The sequence below is a fragment of the Oncorhynchus mykiss genome, chromosome 9 (genome assembly GCF_057628025.1).
Source record: "Oncorhynchus mykiss isolate SJ-2025 chromosome 9, ASM5762802v1, whole genome shotgun sequence".
NCBI lineage: Eukaryota > Metazoa > Chordata > Actinopteri > Salmoniformes > Salmonidae > Oncorhynchus > Oncorhynchus mykiss.
Genome location: NC_143030.1, coordinates 46,347,123 through 46,373,156, shown reverse-complemented (window position 1 = coordinate 46,373,156; position 26,034 = coordinate 46,347,123). Strand labels below are relative to the sequence as shown.

Below are 26,034 nucleotides of genomic sequence, written 5' to 3'. Positions count from 1 at the left end.
ACAGTTAACAAGAGTAACTGTTGGGAATTACATTTTTTACGCTGCACCGAAACCGAACCGTGACCCCAAAACCGCATACCGAACCCCGTTACACCCCTACAACCCTGGAGAACAACCTTGGTTCAAAGCTCCTGACGTGGAAGCAGACGTACATACACTACATGCCGTGATGTAAACCATTGGTGGTGACATTCTGTAGTCACACAACTGCCATTCGTTCAATATACTCATTCTATACGGCCACATTTTCGGGATAATAAATCGTCCCTACTGTCCTACTATGTTACGATTCTGTCTTTTGTTTTCTCTGTCAGGGATCTGCCATAGGCTTATTATAGTCTTTACCATAAGCCTCGCTATAAAACCTATTCCCAATTGATGTGACCGAAAGGCTAATATGTCTAGCCAAACAGGTGTCTGAGTTTGGGTAGCCATGGCAACCAAGGTCCAAAGTGACAGCATAGCCAGCATAACATGTCATTGGCCTATTCCCATTGCCTTGTTGAATATCAGAGTAAACACAGGTGCAACTGGCAGCATGTTGATGATGTCACTACCTTGGTCTGGTTGGACGACAGGGATTGTGGAGTCTGGGACCTTATCTGAGCCAGAGCTCCGAATAGACATCTGGTGAAACTATTATTAGTCTTGGGCCAAGGCAGTCGGTTCAGACAGAGTGTGTGGCGGTGGGTGACTTTACAAATGACCTGCCAGGACAGGAAGCCTATCACCCAGTCCACCCTAATCACCGCTCGGTCTGATAGGCCCCGCTCCTCCTGGAGAATCCGTATAAATGTGCCAATCATCATAAATCACAGACACATCCCTGCATCTGGGTTTCTTCCCCTGTCAAAATGGCCGAGAGGGTTACTTCGGGTCCTCCGATAAGGAAATATGAGAAGGGGCTGCATGCGAGATCGCTCAATGACGATTCCCTTCGGTTCTTTGTTTCCCTGAAAGCAGCATGTTGAGTAAAGTGGCACCTTGCAGCACATATGAAACTTGGGCAATTAATGCCACAGTCTAGTGCGCAGATTATTCTGACATACAGTACCAGTCAAAAGTTTGGACACACCTACTCATTCAAGGGTTTTTCTTTATTTTTACTATTTTCTACATTGTAGAATAATAGTGAAGACATGAAAACTATGAAATAACACATATGGAATCATGGAGTAACCAACAAAAAGTGTTAAACAAATCAAAATATATATATTTTTTGAGATTCTTCAAAGTAGCCAGCCTTTGCCTTGATGACAGCTTTGCATTCTCTCAACCAGTTTCATGAGGTAGTCACCTGGAATGCTTTTCCAACAGTCTTTAAAGGAGTTCCCACATATGCTGAGCAATTGTTGGCTGCTTTTCCTTCACTCTGTGGTCTAACTCATCCCAAACCATCTCAATTGGGTTGAGGTCAGGTGATTGAGGAGGCCAGGTCAACTGATGCAGCACTCCATCACTCTCCTTCTTGGTCAAATAGCCCTTACACAGCCTGGAGGTGTGTTTTGGGTCATTGTCCTGTTTAAAAAAAAACGATAGTCCCACTAAGCGCAAACCAGATGGGATGGCGTATCGCTGCAGAATGCTGTGGTAGCCATGCTGGTTAAGCGTGTTGAATTCTAAATAAATCACTGACAGTGTCACCAGCAAAACACCCCAACACCATCACACCTCCTCCTCCATACTTCACGGTGGGAACCACACATGCGGAGATCATCCATTCACCTACTCTGCGTCTCACAAAGACACGGCGGTTGGAACAGAAAATCTCAAATGTGGACTCATCAGAAGGACATATTTCCACCGCTCTAATGTCCATTCCTCATGTTTCTTGGCCCAAGCAAGTCTCTTCTTATTGGTGTCCTTTAGTAGTGGGTTCTTTGCTGCAATTCAACCAACCAGGCCTGATTCACACAGTCTCGTCTGAACAGTTGATGTTGAGATGTGTCTGTTACTTGAACTCTGTGAGGTGCAATCTGAGGTGCAGTTAATTGCTGATTTCTGGGGATGGCAACTCTAACGAACTTATCCTCTGCAGCAGAGGTAACTCTGGGTCTTCCTTTCCTCATGAGAGCCAGTTTCATCATAGCACTTGATGATTTTTGCAACTGCACTTGAAAAAACTTTAAAAGTTCTTGAAATTTTCCGGATTGACTGACCTTCATGTCTTAAAGTAATGATGGACTGTCATTTCTCTTTGCTTATATGAGCTGTTCTTGCCATAATATGGACCTGCTCTTTTATCAAATAGGGCAATCTTCTGTATACCATCCTTACTTGACACAACAGAACTGATTGTCTCAAAAGCATTAAGAAGGAAATCAATTCCACAAATGAACTTTTAACAAGGCACACCTGTTAATTAAAATGCATTCCAGGTGACTACCTCATGAAGCTGGTTGAGAGAATGCCAAGAGTGTGCAAAGCTGTCATCAAGGCAAAGGGTGGCTACTTTGATGAATCTCAAATATTGTTTAACACCTTTTAGGTTACTACATAATTCCATATGTATCATAGGTTTGATGTCTTCACTATTATTCTACAATCTATATAATAGTCTAAATAAACTTTTGACCGGTATTGTATGTACAATTCATGTGTAATTCTCCGACCAGCAGCCGTTAAGCATCACACACACACACACACACACACACACACACACACACAGAACAGATGTACTCTTGAGAGCAATTAGTCTTCCCCACTAAACGTTGGTGAGGAAAGGTAAGGATATCAATAAAACCGTCTACATCTCCATTCACACATATGACCTCAACCCCACCTCCCCCTGGCTTTAATAACATGTTGTTTTCCAGACTACAATGGCTCCCCGAAGACTGCATGGTTCAAATTGAACCTTGTAGAAGACCTCTCCTCGCCACACCCAACGGTTCCCACTGCGTGAGATAATCTGACACTTTAAAAACCTTTTAATGTCTATAAAACAGGAGGAGAGAGGGGGGGGGGGGGGGGTAGAAAGGGGGAGAAAGAGAGCTGTTAAAACAACAACCAGCAGATGTTGAGAAGACGTCTGGCTCAGGGGGGTGATGAACGGAGAGGTAGTTTTAGATGTGTCTGCTCTCTCTCTCTCTCTCTCTCTCTCTCTCTCTCTCTCTCTCTCTCTCTCTCTCTCTCTCTCTCTCTCTCTCTCTCTCTGCAGACTGGCTCAGGTGTGGATTTTCTGTCTGGGGATGGAAAGACTAGCAGGGGATGGATATAAAATGCCTTTCATGTAACCTGTCAGGGCTCCAGCGCTCTGCATTCACTCTGTCTGCTGCATGTGTTTCTATGTCCACAGTATTTTCACTCTGCACTGAGGAGGAGGAGGCAGGCTATACAGCCTGAGGTTGCTGTCTGAGGCTCTATTCATTCCACAGTTGGCCTGACTCTTCTCAATTTTCATGTGGATTTGTATTGGAGCATTAAATTACCAAAGGGGGGTGTTTGAACAATTCAACACTGTTTGTTTGCTTGGCTGTGCCTGACTCGTGCATGAGGAAGGAAATATGCCCATGCAGCTCCAAGATGTCACATGAATTTTGTGATGAGCATATGCGTTTATTTTTTTGGGGGAGACGTGTGTGTGTGTGTGTGTGTGTGCGTGTGTGCGAGCGTTTGTGTTCTTCTGCAGGTATTTTATGTTCCTCCATAGGGATCGCTGGTCCTTCAGGAGCTCCTCACACACCTCTGAATGTCCCGCAGGGTTTTTATTTTATTTTTTTATTTCATCTTTATTTAACCAAGTAGGCAAGTTGAGAACAAGTTCTCATTTACAATTGCGACCTGGCCAAGATAAAGCAAAGCAGTTTGACACATACAACGACACAGAGTAACACATGGAGTAAAACAAACATACAGTCAAACATACAGTATAAACAAGTCTATATACGATGTGAGCAAATGAGGTGAGATAAGGGAGGTAAAGGCAAAAAAAAGGCCATGGTGGCAAAGTAAATACAAAATAGCAAGTAAAACACTGGAATTGTAGATTTGCAGTGGAAGAATGTGCAAAGTAGAAATAAAAATAATGGGGTGCAAAGGAGCAAAATAAATACATTAATTAATTAAATACAGTAGGGAAAGGGGTAGTTGTTTGGGCTAAATTATAGGTGGGCTATGTACAGGTGCAGTAATCTGTGAGCTGCTCTGACAGTTGGTGCTTAAAGCTAGTGAGGGAGATAAGTGTTTCCAGTTTCAGAGATTTTTGTAGTTTGTTCCAGTCATTGGCAGCAGAGAACTGGAAGGAGAGGCGTCCAAAGAAAGAATTGGTTTTGGGGGTGACTAGAGAAATATACCTGCTGGAGCGTGTGCTACAGGTGGGTGATGCTATGGTGACCAGCAAGCCGAGATAAGGGGGAACTTTACCTAGCAGGGTCTTGTAGATGACATGGAGCCAGTGGGTTTGGCGACGAGTATGAAGCGAGGGCCCGTCAACGAGAGCATACAGGTCGCAATGGTGGGTAGCATATGGGGCTTTGGTGACAAAACGGATTGCACTGTGATAGACTGCATCCAATTTATTGAGTAGGGTATTGAAGGCTATTTTGTAAATGACATCGCCGAAGTCGAGGATTGGTAGGGTGGTCAGTTTTACAAGGGTATGTTTGGCAGCATGAGTGAAGGATGCTTTGTTGCGAAAAAGGAAGCCAATTCTAGATTTAATTTTGGATTGGAGATGTTTGATATGGGTCTGGAAGGAGAGTTTACAGTCTAACCAGACACCTAGGTATTTGTAGTTGTCCACGTATTCTAAGTCAGAGCCGTCCAGAGTAGTGATGTTGGACAGGCGGGCAGGTGCAGGCAGCGATCGGTTGAAGAGCATGCATTTAGTTTTACTTGTATTTAAGAGCAATTGGAGGCCACGGAAGGAGAGTTGTATGGCATTGAAACTTGCCTGGAGGGTTGTTAACACAGTGTCCAAAGAAGGGCCAGAAGTATACAGAATGGTGTCGTCTGCGTAGAGGTGGATCAGAGACTCACCAGCAGCAAGAGCGACATCATTGATGTATACAGAGAAGAGAGTCGGTCCAAGAATTGAACCCTGTGGCACCCCCATAGAGACTGCCAGAGGTCCGGACAGCAGACCCTCCGATTTGACACACTGAACTCTTTCAGAGAAGTAGTTGGTGAATCAGGCGAGGCAATCATTTGAGAAACCAAGGCTGTCGAGTTTGCCGATGAGGATGTGGTGATTGACAGAGTCGAAAGCTTTGGCCAGATCAATGAATACGGCTGCACAGTAATGTTTCTTATCGATGGCGGTTAAGATATCGTTTAGGACCTTGAGCATGGCTGAGGTGCACCCATGACCAGCTCTGATTGCATAGCAGAGAAGGTATGGTGAGATTCGAAATGGTCGGTAATCTGTTTGTTGACTTGGCTTTCGAATACCTTAGAAAGGCATGGTAGGATAGATATAGGTCTGTAGCAGTTTGGGTCAAGAGTGTGTCCCCCCTTTGAAGAGGGGGATGACCGCAGCTGCTTTCCAATCTTTGGGAATCTCAGACGACACGAAAGAGAGGTTGAACATGCTAGTAATAGGGGTGGCAACAATTTCGGCAGATCATTTTAGAAAAAAAGGGTCCAGATTGTCTAGCCCGGCTGATTTGTAGGGGTTCAGATTTTGCAGCTCTTTCAGAACATCAGCTGAACGGATTTGGGAGAAGGAGAAATGGGGAAGGCTTGGGCGAGTTGCTGTGGGGGGTGCAGTGCTGTTGACCGGGGTAGGAGTAGCCAGGTGGAAAGCATGGCCAGCCGTAGAAAAATGCTTATTGAAATTCTCAATTATGGTGGATTTATCAGTGGTGACAGTGTTTCCTATCTTCAGTGCAGTGGGCAGCTGGGAGGAGGTGTTCTTATTCTCCATGGACTTTACAGTGTCCCAGAGCTTTTTTGAGTTAGTGTTGCAGGAAGCACATTTCTGCTTGAAAAAGCTAGCCTTGGCTCTTCTAAATGCCTGTGTATAATGGTTTCTAGCTTCCCTGAACAGCTGCATATCACGGGGGCTGTTCAATGCTAATGCAGAACGCCATAGGATGTTTTTGTGTTGGTTAAGGGCAGTCAGGTCTGGGGAGAACCAAGGGCTATATCTGTTCCTGGTTCTAAATTTATTGAATGGGGCATGCTTATTTAAGATGGTTAGGAAGGCATTTAAAAAAATATCCAGGCATCCTCTACTGACGGGATGAGATCAATATCCTTCCAGGATACCCCGGCCAGGTCGATTAGAAAGGCCTGCTCGCTGAAGTGTTTCAGGGAGCGTTTGACAGTGATGAGTGGAGGTCGTTTGACCGCTGACCCATTACGGATGCAGGCAATGAGGCAGTGATCGCTGAGATCTTGGTTGAAGACAGAGGTGTATTTAGAGGGCAAGTTGGTTAGGATGATATCTATGAGGGTGCCCGTGTTTAAGGCTTTGGGGAGGTACCTGGTAGGTTCATTGATAATTTGTGTGAGATTGAGGGCATCAAGCTTAGATTGTAGGATGGCTGGGGTGTTAAGCATGTTCCAATTTAGGTTGCCTAGCAGCACGAGCTCTGAAGATAGATGGGGGGCAATCAGGTCACATATGGTGTCCAGAGCACAGCTGGAGGCAGAGGGTGGTCTATAGCAGGCGGCAACGGTGAGAGACTTGTTTTTAGAGAGGTGGATTTTTAAAAGTAGAAGTTCAAATTGTTTGGGTACAGACCTGGATAGTAGGACAGAACTCTGCAGGCTATCTTTGCAGTAGATTGCAACACCGCCCCCTTTGGCAGTTCTATCTTGTCTGAAAATGTAGTAGTTTGGGATTAAAATGTCAGAATTTTTGGTGGTCTTCCTAAACCAGGATTCAGACACAGCTAGAACATCCGGGTTGGCAGAGTGTGCTAGAGCAATGAATAGAACAAACTTAGGGAGGAGGCTTCTAATGTTAACATGCATGAAACCAAGGCTTTTACGGTTACAGAAGTCATCAAAAGAGAGCGCCTGGGGAATAGGAGTGGAGCTAGGCACTGCAGGGCCTGGATTCACCTCTACATCGCCAGAGGAACAGAGGAGGAGTAGGATAAGGGTACGGCTAAAAGCAATAAGAATTGGTCGTCTAGAACGTCTGGAACAGAGAGTAAAAGGGGGTTTCTGGGGGCGATAAAATAGCTTCAAGGTATAATGTACAGACAAAGGTATGGTAGGATGTGAATACAGTGGAGGTAAACCTAGGTATTGAGTGATGAAGAGAGAGATATTGTCTCTAGAAACATCATTGAAACCAGGAGATGTCATCGCATGTGTGGGTGGTGGAACTAATAGGTTGGATAAGGTATAGTGAGCAGGACTAGAGGCTCTACAGTGAAATAAGCCAATAAACACTAACCAGAACAGCAATGGACAAGGCATATTGACATTAAGGAGAGGCATGCTTAGTCATGTGATCAAAAGGGTCCAGTGAGTAGAGAGGTTGGTTGGGGTCACGGCGATTTAGACAGCTAGCCGGGCCATCGGTAGCAAGCTAGCATAGGATGGAGGTCTGTTATTAGCCACCTCGTGCGTTTCCGTCGGTAGGATTAGTGGGGTTCCGTGTGGTAGAGGGGATGAATCCAAATCACACAACAACAAAAAAAACAATAGATATAGTTATAGAGGCCCAAGAGAAAAAATTAATAAATAAATTGTCCGATAGGTCTATTCAGATAGCAGCCGATAAGACAGCTAACGGTTAGCAGACCGCAGATGGGCGTTCAGGTAACGTCGCGACGGAGGAGCCAGCCGGATAACTCCTTCGGGTAGATAACGTCGGCAGTCCAGTTGTGAAGGCGAGATCCAGGTATGAATGTCCAGAGTTAGCGGTTGAAATCCAGGGACATGGAGAGAAAAATATGTCCTGTATGTTCCGTTCCGAGCCGCGCCGTACAAAACTGGCGATAGATTTTCGAGCTAAAGGATACCTAGCTGATGACCACAAACCGTGGTTAGCTGAATACTAACGATTAGCCAGTAAAGAAGCTAACTAGCTTCTGATTAGCTTCTGGCTAGCTTCTGGATTAGCTTCTGGCTAGCTTCTGGTTAGCTTCTGGTTAGCTTCTATGGAAGATTACAGATTTGAGGTAAATAATACTTTTTTTATAAATATAAATTGGTGAGGCGGGTTGCAGGAGAGTGTTTTGACGATGAGTTTATGGAAGAAAAAAAATATATATATAACAAAAAGTTGTAAATATATATATATATATGGAACACGACAAGACGAGGACAAAAGACGTCTGAACTGCTATGCCATCTTGGGTTCATTGTGTGAAGCTTCTTTCTATCCACCCAGAGATGCTACATTCCTTTGTCTTCACTGGCCTTCTATCCTCACCTTTCTTTTTTAAGCTTTACTCTCCATTTCTCCTGCTTTCTGCTCTCTCTCTCTCTCTATTTTAGTCATTACGCTAATAAAAAGGTCTATATTTACATCCTATTTAGCGCCGCACGACAGTGATTACATTTCAGTAGTTGCTCTTCTCCAGAGCAACTTACAGTCGTGAGTGCCTTCCTTTTCGTACTAGTCCACCCGTGGGAAATGAACCCACGACCCTGTCGTTGCAAGCGCCATGCTCTACCGACTGAGCCACATAGGTGAGGTCCTGGTCAATCACAATGACCCAGAACAACAGCCTTCTATCCAGTGCCTCCATAACCCATCTGCTTTGTTACCATGATGGCCCATAATAGGTTTGTTTGCACTTGGCACAGTCCTGGAACACACCCAGCACAGGGCGCTCCTCATCAGAGACAGACAGCTGGCCAGCTAAATCATCATTAGGGTGGGAGAGGTTTTGACCAGGGGTAAGCACCTCTGTTTTTAGGATGGACAGTTTGAGGGGAGCGGGAAAGAGACAGTCATTATCAGAAAAGGGCTCCGTTACATGCTGGAGGTTTGCAGATCTGGAGATCTGCAGCATGGTGGGACTCAGTTCAGCCCAAACCACTGGGATTGTAAGCAGCATGGTGAGGCGTTCTAATCAGAGCACACACACACACACACACACACACAACGACAGCAGCCCGACTGGGACAAGTGATCGTCGCCCACAGCGACCTGATTGGTTGGCAGGGGCAGAGCGGAGAATCCCAGATTAAACCTGAGAAGCACTTAGGACCCACCTAATGCAGCGGAACAGGTGTGTGTGTGTGTGTACTACTGTATGTGTATGTGTGCCCATAGTGAAATACCTGACCAATTCCACTGTAACTAACTGAATAACACCCCCGTTGGCTGTTAACTAAAGTGGAACACAGTGGCAAAGTGCCAGAAGATGGAACATTTTCCAAGGTACCAAAGAAAACAACGTTGTCTACTACCCACATTTTTTTTTAAATGACACTTTACCAGAGAATACTGTAGAACACAATATGGTCTATACTTGGCATGTAGGTTTCTCAGTTCTTATAGACCATATATTGTGTTCCCTACAGGTTATAGAAAAGAGCAGAAGCTCTGAACTATCTATTCAGAACCAAGCTCTACCTAACAAGGTCATCCACGATACAGTGTTTGACATCCGTCCCATGTCTGAGGATGTTGGCGAGATAACGTGGAAGCTGGACAGAGGGGGCAACAGTGAGCGCTGTTTAGTTTAAGTAGGTTTCTATTTTGCTTGGGGGATGGCGAATGGGCATAAGCATCTGCCTCTGATTCCAAAGTTTGTAAGATTACATCCAGCAATTGAAAAGGGTTTTTGATAAGCCTATCCCAAACCTGAACCCTGACCTGAACCATTCAGAGTTAATGCCTAAACTTAACCTTAAACACTTTGACATTTGGAACAACTTTGAAATTTGAGGTTCGACAAACATGGATGAATGTTTCATTCTGACTGGAGACTGTGAGAGCTGGTAGGTCCTACCGACTTACAGGTTCTGGAGCATTTGCTCTTTTAATATTTCTCCAGTACGTTTCCTGGAGGAGAACGTCTCCACTTCTATGTCAAAGGTAATGAAACAAAACACTATAGTAAACACTACAGTAATGTCCGCCAAAACACTATAGTAAACACTACAGTAATGTCTGCCAAAACACTATAGTAATGTCCTCCAAAACACTATAGTAATGTCCTCCAAAACACTATAGTAAATACTACAGTAATGTCCGCCAAAACACTATAGTAAACACTACAGTAATGTCCGCCAAAACACTATAGTAAACACTACAGTAATGTCCGCCAAAACACTATAGTAAACACTACAGTAATGTCCGCCAAAACACTATAGTAAACACTACAGTAATGTCCGCCAAAACACTATAGTAAATACTACAGTAATGTCCGCCAAAACACTATAGTAAATACTACAGTAATGTCCAACAAAACACTATAGTAAGTACTACAGTAATGTCCGCCAAAACACTATAGTAAATACTACAGTAATGTCCGCCAAAACACTATAGTAAACACTACAGTAATGTCCGCCAAAACACTATAGTAAACACTACAGTAATGTCCGCCAAAACACTATAGTAAACACTACAGTAATGTCCGCCAAAACACTATAGTAAATACTACAGTAATGTCCGCCAAAACATTATAGTAAATACTACAGTAATGTCCGCCAAAACACTACAGTAATGTCCGCCAAAACACTATAGTAAACACTACAGTAATGTCCGCCAAAACATTATAGTAAATACTACAGTAATGTCCGCCAAAACACTACAGTAATGTCCGCCAAAACACTATAGTAAACACTACAGTAATGTCCGCCAAAACACTATAGTAAATACTACAGTAATGTCCGCCAAAACATTATAGTAAATACTACAGTAATGTCCGCCAAAACACTACAGTAATGTCCGCCAAAACACTATAGTAAACACTACAGTAATGTCCGCCAAAACATTATAGTAAATACTACAGTAATGTCCGCCAAAACACTACAGTAATGTCCGCCAAAACACTACAGTAATGTCCGCCAAAACACTATAGTAAACACTACAGTAATGTCCGCCAAAACACTATAGTAAATACTACAGTAATGTCCGCCAAAACACTATAGTAAATACTACAGTAATGTCCAACAAAACACTATAGTAAGTACTACAGTAATGTCCGCCAAAACACTACAGTAATGTCCGCCAAAACACTATAGTAAACACTACAGTAATGTCCGCCAAAACACTATAGTAAACACTACAGTAATGTCCGCCAAAACACTATAGTAAATACTACAGTAATGTCCGCCAAAACACTATAGTAAATACTACAGTAATGTCCGCCAAAACACTATAGTAAATACTACAGTAATGTCCGCCAAAACACTATAGTAAATACTACAGTAATGTCCGCCAAAACACTACAGTAATGTCCGCCAAAACACTATAGTAAACACTACAGTAATGTCCGCCAAAACACTATAGTAAATACTACAGTAATGTCCGCCAAAACACTATAGTAAATACTACAGTAATGTCCGCCAAAACACTATAGTAAATACTACAGTAATGTCCGCCAAAACACTACAGTAATGTCCGCCAAAACACTATAGTAAACACTACAGTAATGTCCGCCAAAACACTATAGTAAATACTACAGTAATGTCCGCCAAAACACTATAGTAAACACTACAGTAATGTCCGCCAAAACACTATAGTAAACACTACAGTATTGTCCGCCAAAACACTATAGTAAATACTACAGTAATGTCCGCCAAAACACTATAGTAAACACTACAGTAATGTCCGCCAAAACACTATAGTAAACACTACAGTAATGTCCGCCAAAACACTATAGTAAATACTACAGTAATGTCCGCCAAAACACTACAGTAATGTCCGCCAAAACACTATAGTAAACACTACAGTAATGTCCGCCAAAACACTATAGTAAATACTACAGTAATGTCCGCCAAAACACTATAGTAAATACTACAGTAATGTCCGCCAAAACACTATAGTAAATACTACAGTAATGTCCGCCAAAACACTATAGTAAATACTACAGTAATGTCTGCCAAAACACTATAGTAATGTCCTCCAAAACACTATAGTAATGTCCTCCAAAACACTATAGTAAATACTACAGTAATGTCCGCCAAAACACTATAGTAAACACTACAGTAATGTCCGCCAAAACACTATAGTAAACACTACAGTAATGTCCGCCAAAACACTATAGTAAACACTACAGTAATGTCCGCCAAAACACTATAGTAAATACTACAGTAATGTCCGCCAAAACATTATAGTAAATACTACAGTAATGTCCGCCAAAACACTACAGTAATGTCCGCCAAAACACTATAGTAAACACTACAGTAATGTCCGCCAAAACACTATAGTAAACACTACAGTAATGTCCGCCAAAACACTATAGTAAACACTACAGTAATGTCCGCCAAAACACTATAGTAAATACTACAGTAATGTCCGCCAAAACACTATAGTAAATACTACAGTAATGTCCGCCAAAACACTATAGTAAATACTACAGTAATGTCCGCCAAAACACTATAGTAAATACTACAGTAATGTCCGCCAAAACACTACAGTAATGTCCGCCAAAACACTATAGTAAACACTACAGTAATGTCTGCCAAAACACTATAGTAAATACTACAGTAATGTCCGCCAAAACACTATAGTAAATACTACAGTAATGTCCGCCAAAACACTATAGTAAATACTACAGTAATGTCCGCCAAAACACTACAGTAATGTCCGCCAAAACACTATAGTAAACACTACAGTAATGTCCGCCAAAACACTATAGTAAATACTACAGTAATGTCCGCCAAAACACTATAGTAAACACTACAGTAATGTCCGCCAAAACACTATAGTAAACACTACAGTATTGTCCGCCAAAACACTATAGTAAATACTACAGTAATGTCCGCCAAAACACTATAGTAAACACTACAGTAATGTCCGCCAAAACACTATAGTAAACACTACAGTAATGTCCGCCAAAACACTATAGTAAATACTACAGTAATGTCCGCCAAAACACTACAGTAATGTCCGCCAAAACACTATAGTAAACACTACAGTAATGTCCGCCAAAACACTATAGTAAATACTACAGTAATGTCCGCCAAAACACTATAGTAAATACTACAGTAATGTCCGCCAAAACACTATAGTAAATACTACAGTAATGTCCGCCAAAACACTATAGTAAATACTACAGTAATGTCTGCCAAAACACTATAGTAATGTCCTCCAAAACACTATAGTAATGTCCTCCAAAACACTATAGTAAATACTACAGTAATGTCCGCCAAAACACTATAGTAAACACTACAGTAATGTCCGCCAAAACACTATAGTAAACACTACAGTAATGTCCGCCAAAACACTATAGTAAACACTACAGTAATGTCCGCCAAAACACTATAGTAAATACTACAGTAATGTCCGCCAAAACATTATAGTAAATACTACAGTAATGTCCGCCAAAACACTACAGTAATGTCCGCCAAAACACTATAGTAAACACTACAGTAATGTCCGCCAAAACATTATAGTAAATACTACAGTAATGTCCGCCAAAACACTACAGTAATGTCCGCCAAAACACTACAGTAATGTCCGCCAAAACACTATAGTAAACACTACAGTAATGTCCGCCAAAACACTATAGTAAATACTACAGTAATGTCCGCCAAAACACTATAGTAAATACTACAGTAATGTCCAACAAAACACTATAGTAAGTACTACAGTAATGTCCGCCAAAACACTATAGTAAATACTACAGTAATGTCCGCCAAAACACTATAGTAAACACTACAGTAATGTCCGCCAAAACACTATAGTAAACACTACAGTAATGTCCGCCAAAACACTATAGTAAATACTACAGTAATGTCCGCCAAAACACTATAGTAAATACTACAGTAATGTCCGCCAAAACACTATAGTAAATACTACAGTAATGTCCGCCAAAACACTATAGTAAATACTACAGTAATGTCCGCCAAAACACTACAGTAATGTCCGCCAAAACACTATAGTAAACACTACAGTAATGTCCGCCAAAACACTATAGTAAATACAACAGTAATGTCCGCCAAAACACTATAGTAAATACTACAGTAATGTCCGCCAAAACACTATAGTAAATACTACAGTAATGTCCGCCAAAACACTACAGTAATGTCCGCCAAAACACTATAGTAAACACTACAGTAATGTCCGCCAAAACACTATAGTAAATACTACAGTAATGTCCGCCAAAACACTATAGTAAACACTACAGTAATGTCCGCCAAAACACTATAGTAAACACTACAGTATTGTCCGCCAAAACACTATAGTAAATACTACAGTAATGTCCGCCAAAACACTATAGTAAACACTACAGTAATGTCCGCCAAAACACTATAGTAAACACTACAGTAATGTCCGCCAAAACACTATAGTAAATACTACAGTAATGTCCGCCAAAACACTACAGTAATGTCCGCCAAAACACTATAGTAAACACTACAGTAATGTCCGCCAAAACACTATAGTAAATACTACAGTAATGTCCGCCAAAACACTATAGTAAATACTACAGTAATGTCCGCCAAAACACTATAGTAAATACTACAATAATGTCCGCCAAAACACTACAGTAATGTCCGCCAAAACACTATAGTAAACACTACAGTAATGTCCGCCAAAACACTATAGTAAATACTACAGTAATGTCCGCCAAAACACTATAGTAAACACTACAGTAATGTCCGCCAAAACACTATAGTAAACACTACAGTATTGTCCGCCAAAACACTATAGTAAATACTACAGTAATGTCCGCCAAAACACTATAGTAAACACTACAGTAATGTCCGCCAAAACACTATAGTAAACACTACAGTAATGTCCGCCAAAACACTATAGTAAACACTACAGTAATGTCCTCCAAAACACTATAGTAAACACTACAGTAATGTCCGCCAAAACACTATAGTAAATACTACAGTAATGTCCGCCAAAACACTATAGTAAATACTACAGTAATGTCCGCCAAAACACTATAGTAAACACTACAGTAATGTCCAACAAAACACTATAGTAAATACTACAGTAATGTCTGCCAAAACACTATAGTAAGTACTACAGTAATGTCCGCCAAAACACTATAGTAAATACTACAGTAATGTCCGCCAAAACACTACAGTAATGTCCGCCAAAACACTATAGTAAATACTACAGTAATGTCCGCCAAAACACTACAGTAATGTCCGCCAAAACACTATAGTAAACACTACAGTAATGTCCGCCAAAACACTATAGTAAATACTACAGTAATGTCCGCCAAAACACTATAGTAAACACTACAGTAATGTCCGCCAAAACACTATAGTAAACACTACAGTAATGTCCGCCAAAACACTATAGTAAATACTACAGTAATGTCTGCCAAAACACTATAGTAAACACTACAGTAATGTCCGCCAAAACACTATAGTAAACACTACAGTAATGTCCTCCAAAACACTATAGTAAACACTACAGTAATGTCCGCCAAAACACTATAGTAAACACTACAGTAATGTCCGCCAAAACACTATAGTAAATACTACAGTAATGTCCGCCAAAACACTATAGTAAATACTACAGTAATGTCCGCCAAAACACTATAGTAAACACTACAGTAATGTCCAACAAAACACTATAGTAAATACTACAGTAATGTCTGCCAAAACACTATAGTAAGTACTACAGTAATGTCCGCCAAAACACTATAGTAAACACTACAGTAATGTCCGCCAAAACACTATAGTAAATACTACAGTAATGTCCGCCAAAACACTATAGTAAACACTACAGTAATGTCCGCCAAAACACTATAGTAAACACTACAGTAATGTCCGCCAAAACACTATAGTAAACACTACAGTAATGTCCTCCAAAACACTATAGTAAACACTACAGTAATGTCCGCCAAAACACTATAGTAAATACTACAGTAATGTCCGCCAAAACACTATAGTAAATACTACAGTAATGTCCGCCAAAACACTATAGTAAATACTACAGTAATGTCCGCCAAAACACTATAGTAAACACTACAGTAATGTCCAACAAAACACTATAGTAAATACTACAGTAATGTCTGCCAAAACACTATAGTAAGTACTACAGTAATGTCCGCCAAAACACTATAGTAAATACTACAGTAATGTCCGCCAAAACACTATAGTAAACACTACAGTAATGTCCTCCAAAACACTATAGTAAGTACTACAGTAATGTCCGCCAAAACACTATAGTAAGTACTACAGTAATGTCCGCCAAAACACTATAGTAAGCACTACAGTAATGTCCGCCAAAACACTATAGTAAATACTACAGTAATGTCCGCCAAAACACTATAGTAAATACTACAGTAATGTCCGCCAAAACACTATAGTAAGTACTACAGTAATGTCCGCCAAAACACTATAGTAAATACTACAGTAATGTCCGCCAAAACACTATAGTAAGTACTACAGTAATGTCCGCCAAAACACTATAGTAAATACTACAGTAATGTCCGCCAAAACACTATAGTAAATACTACAGTAATGTCCGCCAAAACACTACATGAATTACAATAGTTGTCACGACTTCCGCCGAAGTTGGTCCCTCTCTTTGTTCGGGCGGCGTTCGGCCGTCGAAGTCACCGACCTTCCAGCCATCGCTGATCCTCTTTTCATTTTCCTTTGGTTTTGTCTCGTCTTCCATCACACCTGGTTCCAATCCCATCAATTACATGTTGTGTATTTAACCCTCTGTTCCCCCTCATGTCCTTGTCGGTGATTGTTTATTGTAAGTGCTTGTGCAGGTCTGTCCTGGTGCGCGTCAGGTTATGTGCCCATTATTTGATTGTTCTGTTTACCGGTGGTTTTTTGTTGTTATTAAACTGTGCCGTTTGGAAACACAGTTTCTGCTCTCCTGCGTCTGACTTCTCTGCCGCCAGTACGCACCCCTTAGAATAGTATTTACTACAGTTGTCTTTTACTACAGTATTTATACTATAGTTAACTGTAAATACTATACATTATTATACAGTAATCTACAGTAAATAATATAGTAAATACTACAGAATTCACTGTAGTGTTTTTTGCTGACTTTAGTGTTTTTGCTGACTTCAGTTAAAGTCAGTAAAAACACTACAGTGAATACTAAAGTATTTTTCTTCCTTTTTCTAGGCAAGTCAGTTAAGAACAAATTCTTATTTACAATGACGACCTAGGAACATTGGGTTAACTGCCGTGTTCAGGGGCAGAACGACAGATCAGATCGGGGATTCAATCTAGCAACCTTTCAGTTACTGGCCCAAAGCTCTAACCACTAGGCTATCTGCTGCCCCATAGTAGTATAGTATACTATAGTATTTTTTACGCGGGTATTCATCACATGAATACACCCCTCAGCTCTTCTGCATGTTGTAAAGCACTGAATGATCAATGGCTCAAGCCCAGAGCATAATCATTCATTCATTGGGAGAAACAACCATGTGACTGATAAGGAAGTAGCTCACGGTCACATGTCCTCCATCTCCACTGACTTTCCCTTTGCCTGTAAGGCTCCTCCCCCTCTCTCTGCTCAAGGACATGCTTCTCCCAGCCTCCGACAAACAAAGGGACAACAGCACTTCCTGAAGGCATAAATAAAATGGGGGCTGGCTCGGTATAGTGTTTCCTTGATAAGTAATGGCGTAATGAGTGGCGTTTGCAACACAAAATAAGTGCATTAGGCCTTGGGATTGACTGCTACAGAGGTCGGTGTCCCTAAGCTGTCTCCACTGCGATCCCACTAAATCACTGGGGTAATGAAAGCCCACAAATACACACCAGTAAACATAAAAGACTGCCCAGTCTGCCCATGACCAAGAGAAAAATGATTATAGGGAGAGATAGCTATTTGCACATCGCTACAACACTGTATATAGACATAACATGACATTTGAAATGTCTTTATTCTTTTGGAACTTGTGTGAGTGTAATATTTTTTTATTTCACTTTTGTTTATCCACTCCACTTGTTTTGGCAATGTAAACATGTGTTTCCCATGCCAATAAAGGCCCTTTGAATTGAATTGAATAGAAAGAGAGAGAGAGAGAGAGAGGGGGAGAGAGAGAGAGAGAGAGAGGGGGAGAGAGAGAGAGAGAGAGAGAGAGAGAGAGAGAGAGAGAGAGAGAGAGAGTGGAGAGAAACGAGGAAGCGACTGGGATTGAAAGTGGGAGAGGGGTGGCGAGATTTAGAAAAATAAAGACAGAGGGAGAACAAGCTACAGAGAGAGGGAGAGGGAGAGGAAGAGGGAGAGAGAGAGAGAGGAGAGGGAGAGCGAGAGAGGAGGAGAGAGAGAGAGAGAGAGAGGAGAGAGGAGAGAGAGATAGAGAGAGAGAGAGAGGGAGATAGAGAGAGAGAGAGAGAGAGAGAGAGAGAGGTGGGGAAAGGGAGAGAGAGAGAGAGAACTTGCGAGGAAGCGACTGGGATTGAAAGTGGGAGAGGGGTGGCGAGATTTAGAAAAATAAAGACAGAGGGAGAACAAGCTAAAGAAAGAGAGAGAGAGAGGGAGAGATGTCCTGCTGGATGTTTACACTTGAAGGCGTTATATCTTTCCTGACTGCCTGCCCCTTTCGCCTATTCGAGCTGCAACCCAACCACCCAACCCCCTCCCCGACCCAACCCCCCTCCCCGCCCGACCTCAACCCAACCCAACCCCCTTGCATCACTCCATCCCTCCCTCCAATCCAGCCTCATCACCTTCAGAGGGTCAAAAAAGCTGCAATGGGAGTCGATGCAGTTGGAATTAGAGGAGGAGTGAACAGGGAGCGGTGAGGAATGGAGGGGATATAGAAATACCTTCATCAGCAGTGTTCTGTCTGTGTTACAAGCATTCCACTTTCCTTAATCCATTTGTGTGGAATCACTTCTTGTCAAAAAGGTAGCTGGTTAACAAAGGCCAAAGCTCTAGACACAGGCAGTCGAAACCACAAACAAATGGATCTAATCTCAGAGAGTTGTCCTTACTTAGCCTCACCGGTGACCCTACTTCTAATCCCAACATTTTCCATTGGTTTAGAGGGGCGGATGGCGGATCCTTCGCAATGCAGTTACATGACGAAACGCCGAGAGCCTACGACGGATTTTAAACAGATTGTCTTGGGAAGACATGAGAAATAGTCAACAGCCAATCTGGGTTTAACCTAGGGGTTAGTGGTTAATCCATCCTACATATGGACTCAAATGTTACTGACCACATCCTTCAACACAACTCAGGTTAAAAACATTGAAATGTTTTGGGGGGGGGGAAATGTCTGATGTCATAGAGCACAGTACATCACAGCCTGCCACAAGCTAAGGGAGGAAACATAAACTGTCCTATTTTCTCCACGTCTTATAATTAATAGACAATATAAGTGCCGCCAGTCAATTTACATTTTGTTTGTTGAATTAGATTCTGAGTGGATTGTTATTCAATCATTAAAATGGACCATTATTACATGTCTGCATTGAAACAGAGGAGAAGGAAAACGCGGCAAATACGCCATATTGGCTTTCTCTTTTCCCCTCTTCCTTCTCCCTCTCTTCTCCCTCTACCTGGCCAGCATCTTCAGCCCCTCCACTATCCCAGGAGACAGACGGTCCAGCGGGCAGAATCCAATGGAATAGCCGGGCCCCGGCAGCTATCCCAACACTGCAGCAGCAGCATCACTTCCACTCCCAGACAGGAGCCACAGAATACCAAATGAATTACTTACAAACCGCCTTTTATTCCCCTTTAATACGCACAGCCCTGATTCTCAGGGACGGAGACATTCCTAACTGACCGGGGAACAGAGACGGAGTGGGCAGAGTGAAGCCAGGGATCGGCGGGCACACATAATAGTTCTGGATCTGGAAGGGTGTCAGCTATGCAAAGAATTCTCCCTCTCCATTGGGGCGAGCACAACACAGCAGCGGTACCTCGCTTAGCATAGGGTCCGCCAACCACAAAGCTAGCCAACCAGCCTGCCAGCCAGCCAGCCAGGCAGTGACTGAGTGAGTTAGCATTGCAGCCAGCCAGACACCCAGCTACCCAACCAGCTACCCATCAAGCCAGCCAGCCCAAACCTCATTCTGAGAGCTGGGCCAAGGCTACGGTCAGTCATCAGTCCCCCCTCCCTGCTCTCCTCTCCTCCATAAAGGGACAGCAGGAGAGAGAGGGGCCTCCTTTTGTCCACTCCAGATTAGTCAACACAGGGGGAGGGCCGAGACTGAGAGAAGAGGGCATTTGATTTCTCCTTAGAGCATAACTGAGCCTAACGCAATATCTGTAGATCGCAAAACAGTATTTTTAGCAGGAGCATTTATCGGGATAGAAAGACGAGCACAAAGCAACTTCCTCCCACGGTTTTCTACTCAACTCTTTCCAGTAAACATATGTCAAGGCCAAATGAAGAAAAGCCAAATGTCAACATTTGGCTTAAAGGTTACCAGTCCCAATTTGAGTCCAAACAAAAAACACAACCCTCTATCATAAAACTCAAACCGGTCACTTCACAACATATAGGACAACATAAAATTGTGGTTCAGTGACCGTGTATGTGGTGCATGAAACCTTGAAGAAAGGCAAAAAAACAGATCGGCTCAGCTAAACCCAGCCAACTTAACCCAGCCTACTTAACCCAGACTACTTAACCCAGCCTACTTAACCCAGCCTACTTAACCCAGACTACTTAACCCAGCCTACTTAACCCAGCCTATTCAACACAGCGTAACCTATAGCCAAACCCAGCTAAACCCAGCCTACTTAACCCTGGCTACTTAACCCAGCCTACTTAACCCAGCCTATTCAACACAGCGTAACCTATAGCCAAACCCAGCCTACTTAACCCTGGCTACTTAACCCAGCATACTTAACCCAGCCTATTCAACACAGCGTAACCTATAGCCAAACCCAGCTAAACCCAGCCTACTTAACCCAGCCTATTTATCACAGCGTAACCTACAGCCAAACCCAGCTAAACCCAGTCCAGCTCAGCCCAGCTAGACACAGCCATGGTCAACCCAACCAAGCCCAGCCATGCCACACCACACCATGTCTCACTTCTCTGGCCCTATCCACACGGCCCAAACATGGTAATCCCAGCTCAGCCCAATCCCACCCCACCCAGCCTTGTCCGACATAACGTCTTACCTCTCGTTGCTTCTCCATCTCAGCCTGCAGGACCTGCTTGGCCACCTCGAGCTCCTGGAGCCTGAACCTCATCTCCTCGTTCTCCTGCTCCAGACGACCCCTCTTCTTCTCCACAGAGTCCAACTCGGTGTGCAGCCGGATGGACACGTCTTTAGCCACCTGACGTCCAAAGGAGGAGACGAGAGAGAGAAGACATGAGGGAGGGGTGGGGGGGTCAACATCAGAGGTTCATTGATCAAGCATGATCCACGATGCCATGGTCCAGAGTCATACTAAATTACTTTATGAATGCCCTTTGTAAATTCTGATTTGTTTCCAGTATGACCATATACACACTGAGTGTACAAAATGTTAGCAGGCCCTTTTGCCCTCAGAACAACCTCAATTCGTCCAGGGAATGGGCTCTACAAGGTGTTGAATGCGTTCCACAGGGATGCTGGCACATGCTGACTCCAATGTTTCCCACAGTTGTGTCAAGTTGATGTCCTTTGGGTGATGGACCATTCTTGATACACACAGGAAACTGTTGAGCATGAAAAATACTGCAGCTTTGGTCGCAGGTGCGACTGGGATTTACTATCATACCCCGTTTAAAGGCACTTAAATATTTTGTCTGACCCATTCACCCTCTGAATGGCACACATACACAATCCATGTCTCAATTGTCTCAAGGCTTAAAAATCCTTCTTTAACCTGTCTCCTCCCCTTCATCTACACTGATGGAAGTGCATTTAACAGGTGGCATCAATAAGGTACCATAGCCTTCACCTGGTCCTGGTCAAATCAAGTCAAATGTTATTGGTCACATACACATAGTTATCAGATGTTAATACGAGTGTAGCGAAATGCGTGTGCTTCTAGTTCCGACAGTGCAGTAATATCTAACAAGTAATCGAACCATTCCCCAACAACTACCTAATACACACAAATCTAAAGGGTGTGAATGAGAATACGTACATATAAGTATATGGATGGTCAGTCTACGTCGTGGAAAGAGTGTTCTTAATGTTTTGTCCACTCAGTGTATATGGGTAAGTAAAATATGTCTCTCTGCTGATGGTGTATTCACAGCACAGTAAGAAATGACACCATACTGTAGCTTATCATTAATGTGTTCCAGTATTATTACTAATGTGTTCCAGTATTATCACCAATGTGTTCCAGTATTATCATTAATGTGTTCCAGTACTATCACTAATGTGTTCCAGTACTATCACTAATGTGTTCCAGTATTATCATTAATGTGTTCCAGTATTATCAATAATGTGTTCCAGTATTATCACTAATGTGTTCCAGGATTATCACCAATGTGTTCCAGTATTATTATTAAGGTGTTCCAGTATTATCACCAATGTGTTCCAGTATTATTACTAATGTGTTCCAGTATTATTATTAAGGTGTTCCAGTATTATCACTAATATGTTCCAGTATTATCATTAATGTGTTCCAGTATTATCACCAATGTGTTCCAGGATTATTACTAATGTGTTCCAGTACTATCACTAATGTGTTCCAGTACTATCACTAATGTGTTCCAGTATTATCATTAATGTGTTCCAGTATTATCATTAATGTGTTCCAGTATTATCACTAATGTGTTCCAGTATTATCATTAATGTGTTCCAGTATTATCACCAATGTGTTCCAATATTATTACTAATGTGTTCCAGTATTATCATGAATGTGTTCCAGTATTATCACTAATGTGTTCCAGTATTATCATTAATGTGTTCCAGTATTATCACCAATGTGTTCCAGTATTATCACTAATGTGTTCCAGTATTATGATTAATGTGTTCCAGTATGATCACTAATGTGTTCCGGTATTATCACTAATACGGTTAGGAGTGGAGTAGAGCAGAGACCAGCTCTTATATCATCCTGTGTTGACATGTTGCTACAGAACAAGACTGATATTAAGGCTGATCTTCTTAAAGTTGGATATAGGTTCCCCTGAGGGGTAGGAAGAGCATTAAATGCAGTTGGGGATCAACACAGACACTATCCAGATGAGCGTATGATGTTCTGCTGGGCCAACAACAACTTGTGTGTGTGTTTCTGTTTGATTGTATATCACCAGGGCACTGACAGGATGTTCAATCCAAATGCAAACCCAGCTGCCTGGTTTTAATTGTTTATAATGAAAGGAGGTGACATGTCAAGGGTGCTCTATTCATACCATAGACAGGAAACACATCCAAAACATCTGAGTGGATTGTCATATTGATGTGCTTGAAAGCATTGTATCATTCAAAATGGTAATATAACATAATGATATCTAAGGCACAATATGATGATTATTATTTCATGTTCTCTCTCTATTTTTCTACCTCTGCAACATCATAGCATGGGATGGGAGTCTTTTGGTGCAGTGTGGACTGGGGTACAGTGCTGATCTCATTAAAGGAGAAAGGGGGTCAGAGCAAACAGGGCTCCTGTGTGTGTGTGCGTATATGTGTGTGTGTGTTTGAATGTGTGTGCGTGCGTGCCTCTGTGTGGAGTACAGTGCTGATCTCATTAAAGGAGGAAGGGGGTCAGAGCAAACAGGGCTCCTGTGTGTGTGTGCGTATATGTGTGTGTGTGTTTGAATGTGTGTGCGTGCGTGCCTCTGTGTGGGGTACAGTGCTAATCTCATTAAAGGAGGAAGGGGGTCAGAGCAAACAGGGCTTCTGTGTGTGTGTGTGTATATATGTGTGTGTGTGTTTGAATGTGTGTGCGTGCGTGGGTCTGTGTGGGTTCAGTGCTGATCTCATTAAAGGAGGAAGGGGGTCAGAGCAAACAGGGCTTCTCTGTGTGTGTGTGCGTATATGTGTGTGTGTTTGAATGTGGGTGCGAGTGCATCCACGTGTGTCAGAATTGGGGTATTCTCTCTGGACCTATAACCAGAGCCAATGTGCAGCTGGGAACCACAATGCCCCTCTGTGCTGCCCACTCTGAGAGTGGACCAACCGACCAATTCCCCATCATGCTCAAATTCATCTCTCTCTCTCTCTCTCTCTCTCTCTCTCTCTCGCTCTCTCTCTCTCTCACACAGACGTTCTCTTTTTTCGGTCTTCCCCTCCTTCTCTCATTCTGCCCCTGCCCCTCCCTCTCTCTTCACCATACTTTAGAAGGTAGAAATGTACATGCAAAGAGACAGACTGCATGGTCAAATCAATGCTCCCTTTCATTAGCGTTCTGGGAGGGTTCCAGGTTATGTTTTTAGACTGGCGGTATATGGCGATCGGGCCCCTTCACAGTAAACAACAGTATGTATTAATGGCCTGTTAACTTACTACATCTACAGGATTCCCTCCTGTCTCTTGCTGTTCAGCCTCTTTCCATACACTGCCTTGGCTGCCTTCGCCTACCAATCAAATATCATGCTTTGATATGTAAAAGTAAAACACATAGATTTCAGCACTCTGTGGGTGAAGTTTCCCCTAGATACAGATCTAGGATCAGCTTCCCATCTCCAACCCCTAACCTCAACCACTATTGAATTTTTTTTTAAAGAAGAAAACTGAACCAAGATCAGTGTCTAGGGTCACTGCACTAGCGGTTTTAGCATTGGCGAGAGGGGTTCCAGCTGGAGAGATAGAGGACGTGAATGGCATACAGAGGAGAGGAGAGAAGGTCTTGCAGGACTGGTACATTATAGTCAAGTCCCAGCCTTCAGACTCCTAACGTCGATCCTATCCACACCCGGCACTTGGACACACATACCAAATTAAAAAGAGCCATTTACCCATCAAAGGGGTCTCTTTCACATGTTTTTGTGGGTGAGTGTGTGTGTGATAGAGAATATTTTGCATCTCTGAGGGTGGGTTCATTGGTGTGTGTTTGTGTGTGTGCACGCGCACGCGCACATGTGTGTGCCTGCATGGGAGTGTGTGTGCCTGCATGGGAGTGTGTGTGTGTGTGTGTGTGTGTGTGTGCTGAAGCGGCACCATGTTCCCCTTCTGATCCTGCCTGTCAGCACTGTCACAGCTGTTCCTCCACACGCCTTTTAACAATGACTTCCCTGTAGATTTTATCATCAGCGTTTTGCATGTTGGCAGTACGCACAGGAGGGGGGAGTGTGTAAAGTATCGGCCACGTCTGTGTCCCAAATGGCCCCATATTCCCTATGTAGTGCACTACTTCTGACTAGGGCCCATAGCCAGGGCCTTACTGTACACAACCTTGGAGAGATATTGTATTTTCTACTTTAATGAGCTAAGAAGTGCTTACAAAGGAGAGCATACTCTATGAAAGCATTGAGTATTTACCATCTAGCTTAGACATTTAATGATAGGATCTAGTATTGCAGTATCAGCTAACAGGCTCAGCCAACTGGTGCACTTTTATGTAACAATCATCTAGTTGTTATCCTTCCTGTTGCAGCCTCTAGAAACTGAAAATAATAATCTTCTTCCCTTCTGTCTATCTATAAAAGGCTTTTTAGTAGTGAAAGAGCAGACCCCTGCACGACAGTTGTTTAGTGGTTACAGAATAATCCACATGGTGGGGCATCCACATACGCTCCTGCTAGTGCCGTGCTGAGCAGGCACAGGGACAAAAATACTTCCTGATACTCCTTGAGCCAGCCAATCGGCTCTCTGATCCGGGCATGTCTGGCTGACACATGGAGACGGTTTCTATTGGTATCTCCAGGATGCTGCTGTTACTGTTGCCCAGCCGTTATCTGCTGCTGAGAGAGGGATGGAGAGAGGGAGATAGAGGAGAGAGAGAGGGAATCCACCCTCTCTCTCTCTCTCTCTCTCTATCCCTATCTCAACAACCCCTACTTTCCTTCCCTATATGTCACATCACGCCATACTGCAACTCGGCTGTTGCTATGCAGGAGTGCACAGAGGCTCAGCCCACTCATCCTATACGTGTGAAGTTAAGAGGGGAAGGATATGGTATCTTTCACACCCCAACCCATCACAGATCAC

At 42.7% G+C, this 26,034-nt stretch overlaps 1 protein-coding gene across 7 annotated transcripts in view; it reads right to left on the bottom strand.

The window, feature by feature from the left end:
• Nucleotides 1–26,034, bottom strand: part of soga1 (suppressor of glucose, autophagy associated 1) — a 78,578-nt gene that overhangs the window by 46,929 nt on the left and 5,615 nt on the right. For all 7 annotated transcript variants that reach the window (XM_021615710.3, XM_021615712.3, XM_021615714.3 and 4 more), the window contains exon 3: nt 21,116–21,274. In XM_021615710.3, the coding sequence (XP_021471385.3) occupies nt 21,116–21,274 (159 nt within the window). The remainder of the gene's footprint in view (nt 1–21,115; nt 21,275–26,034) is intronic.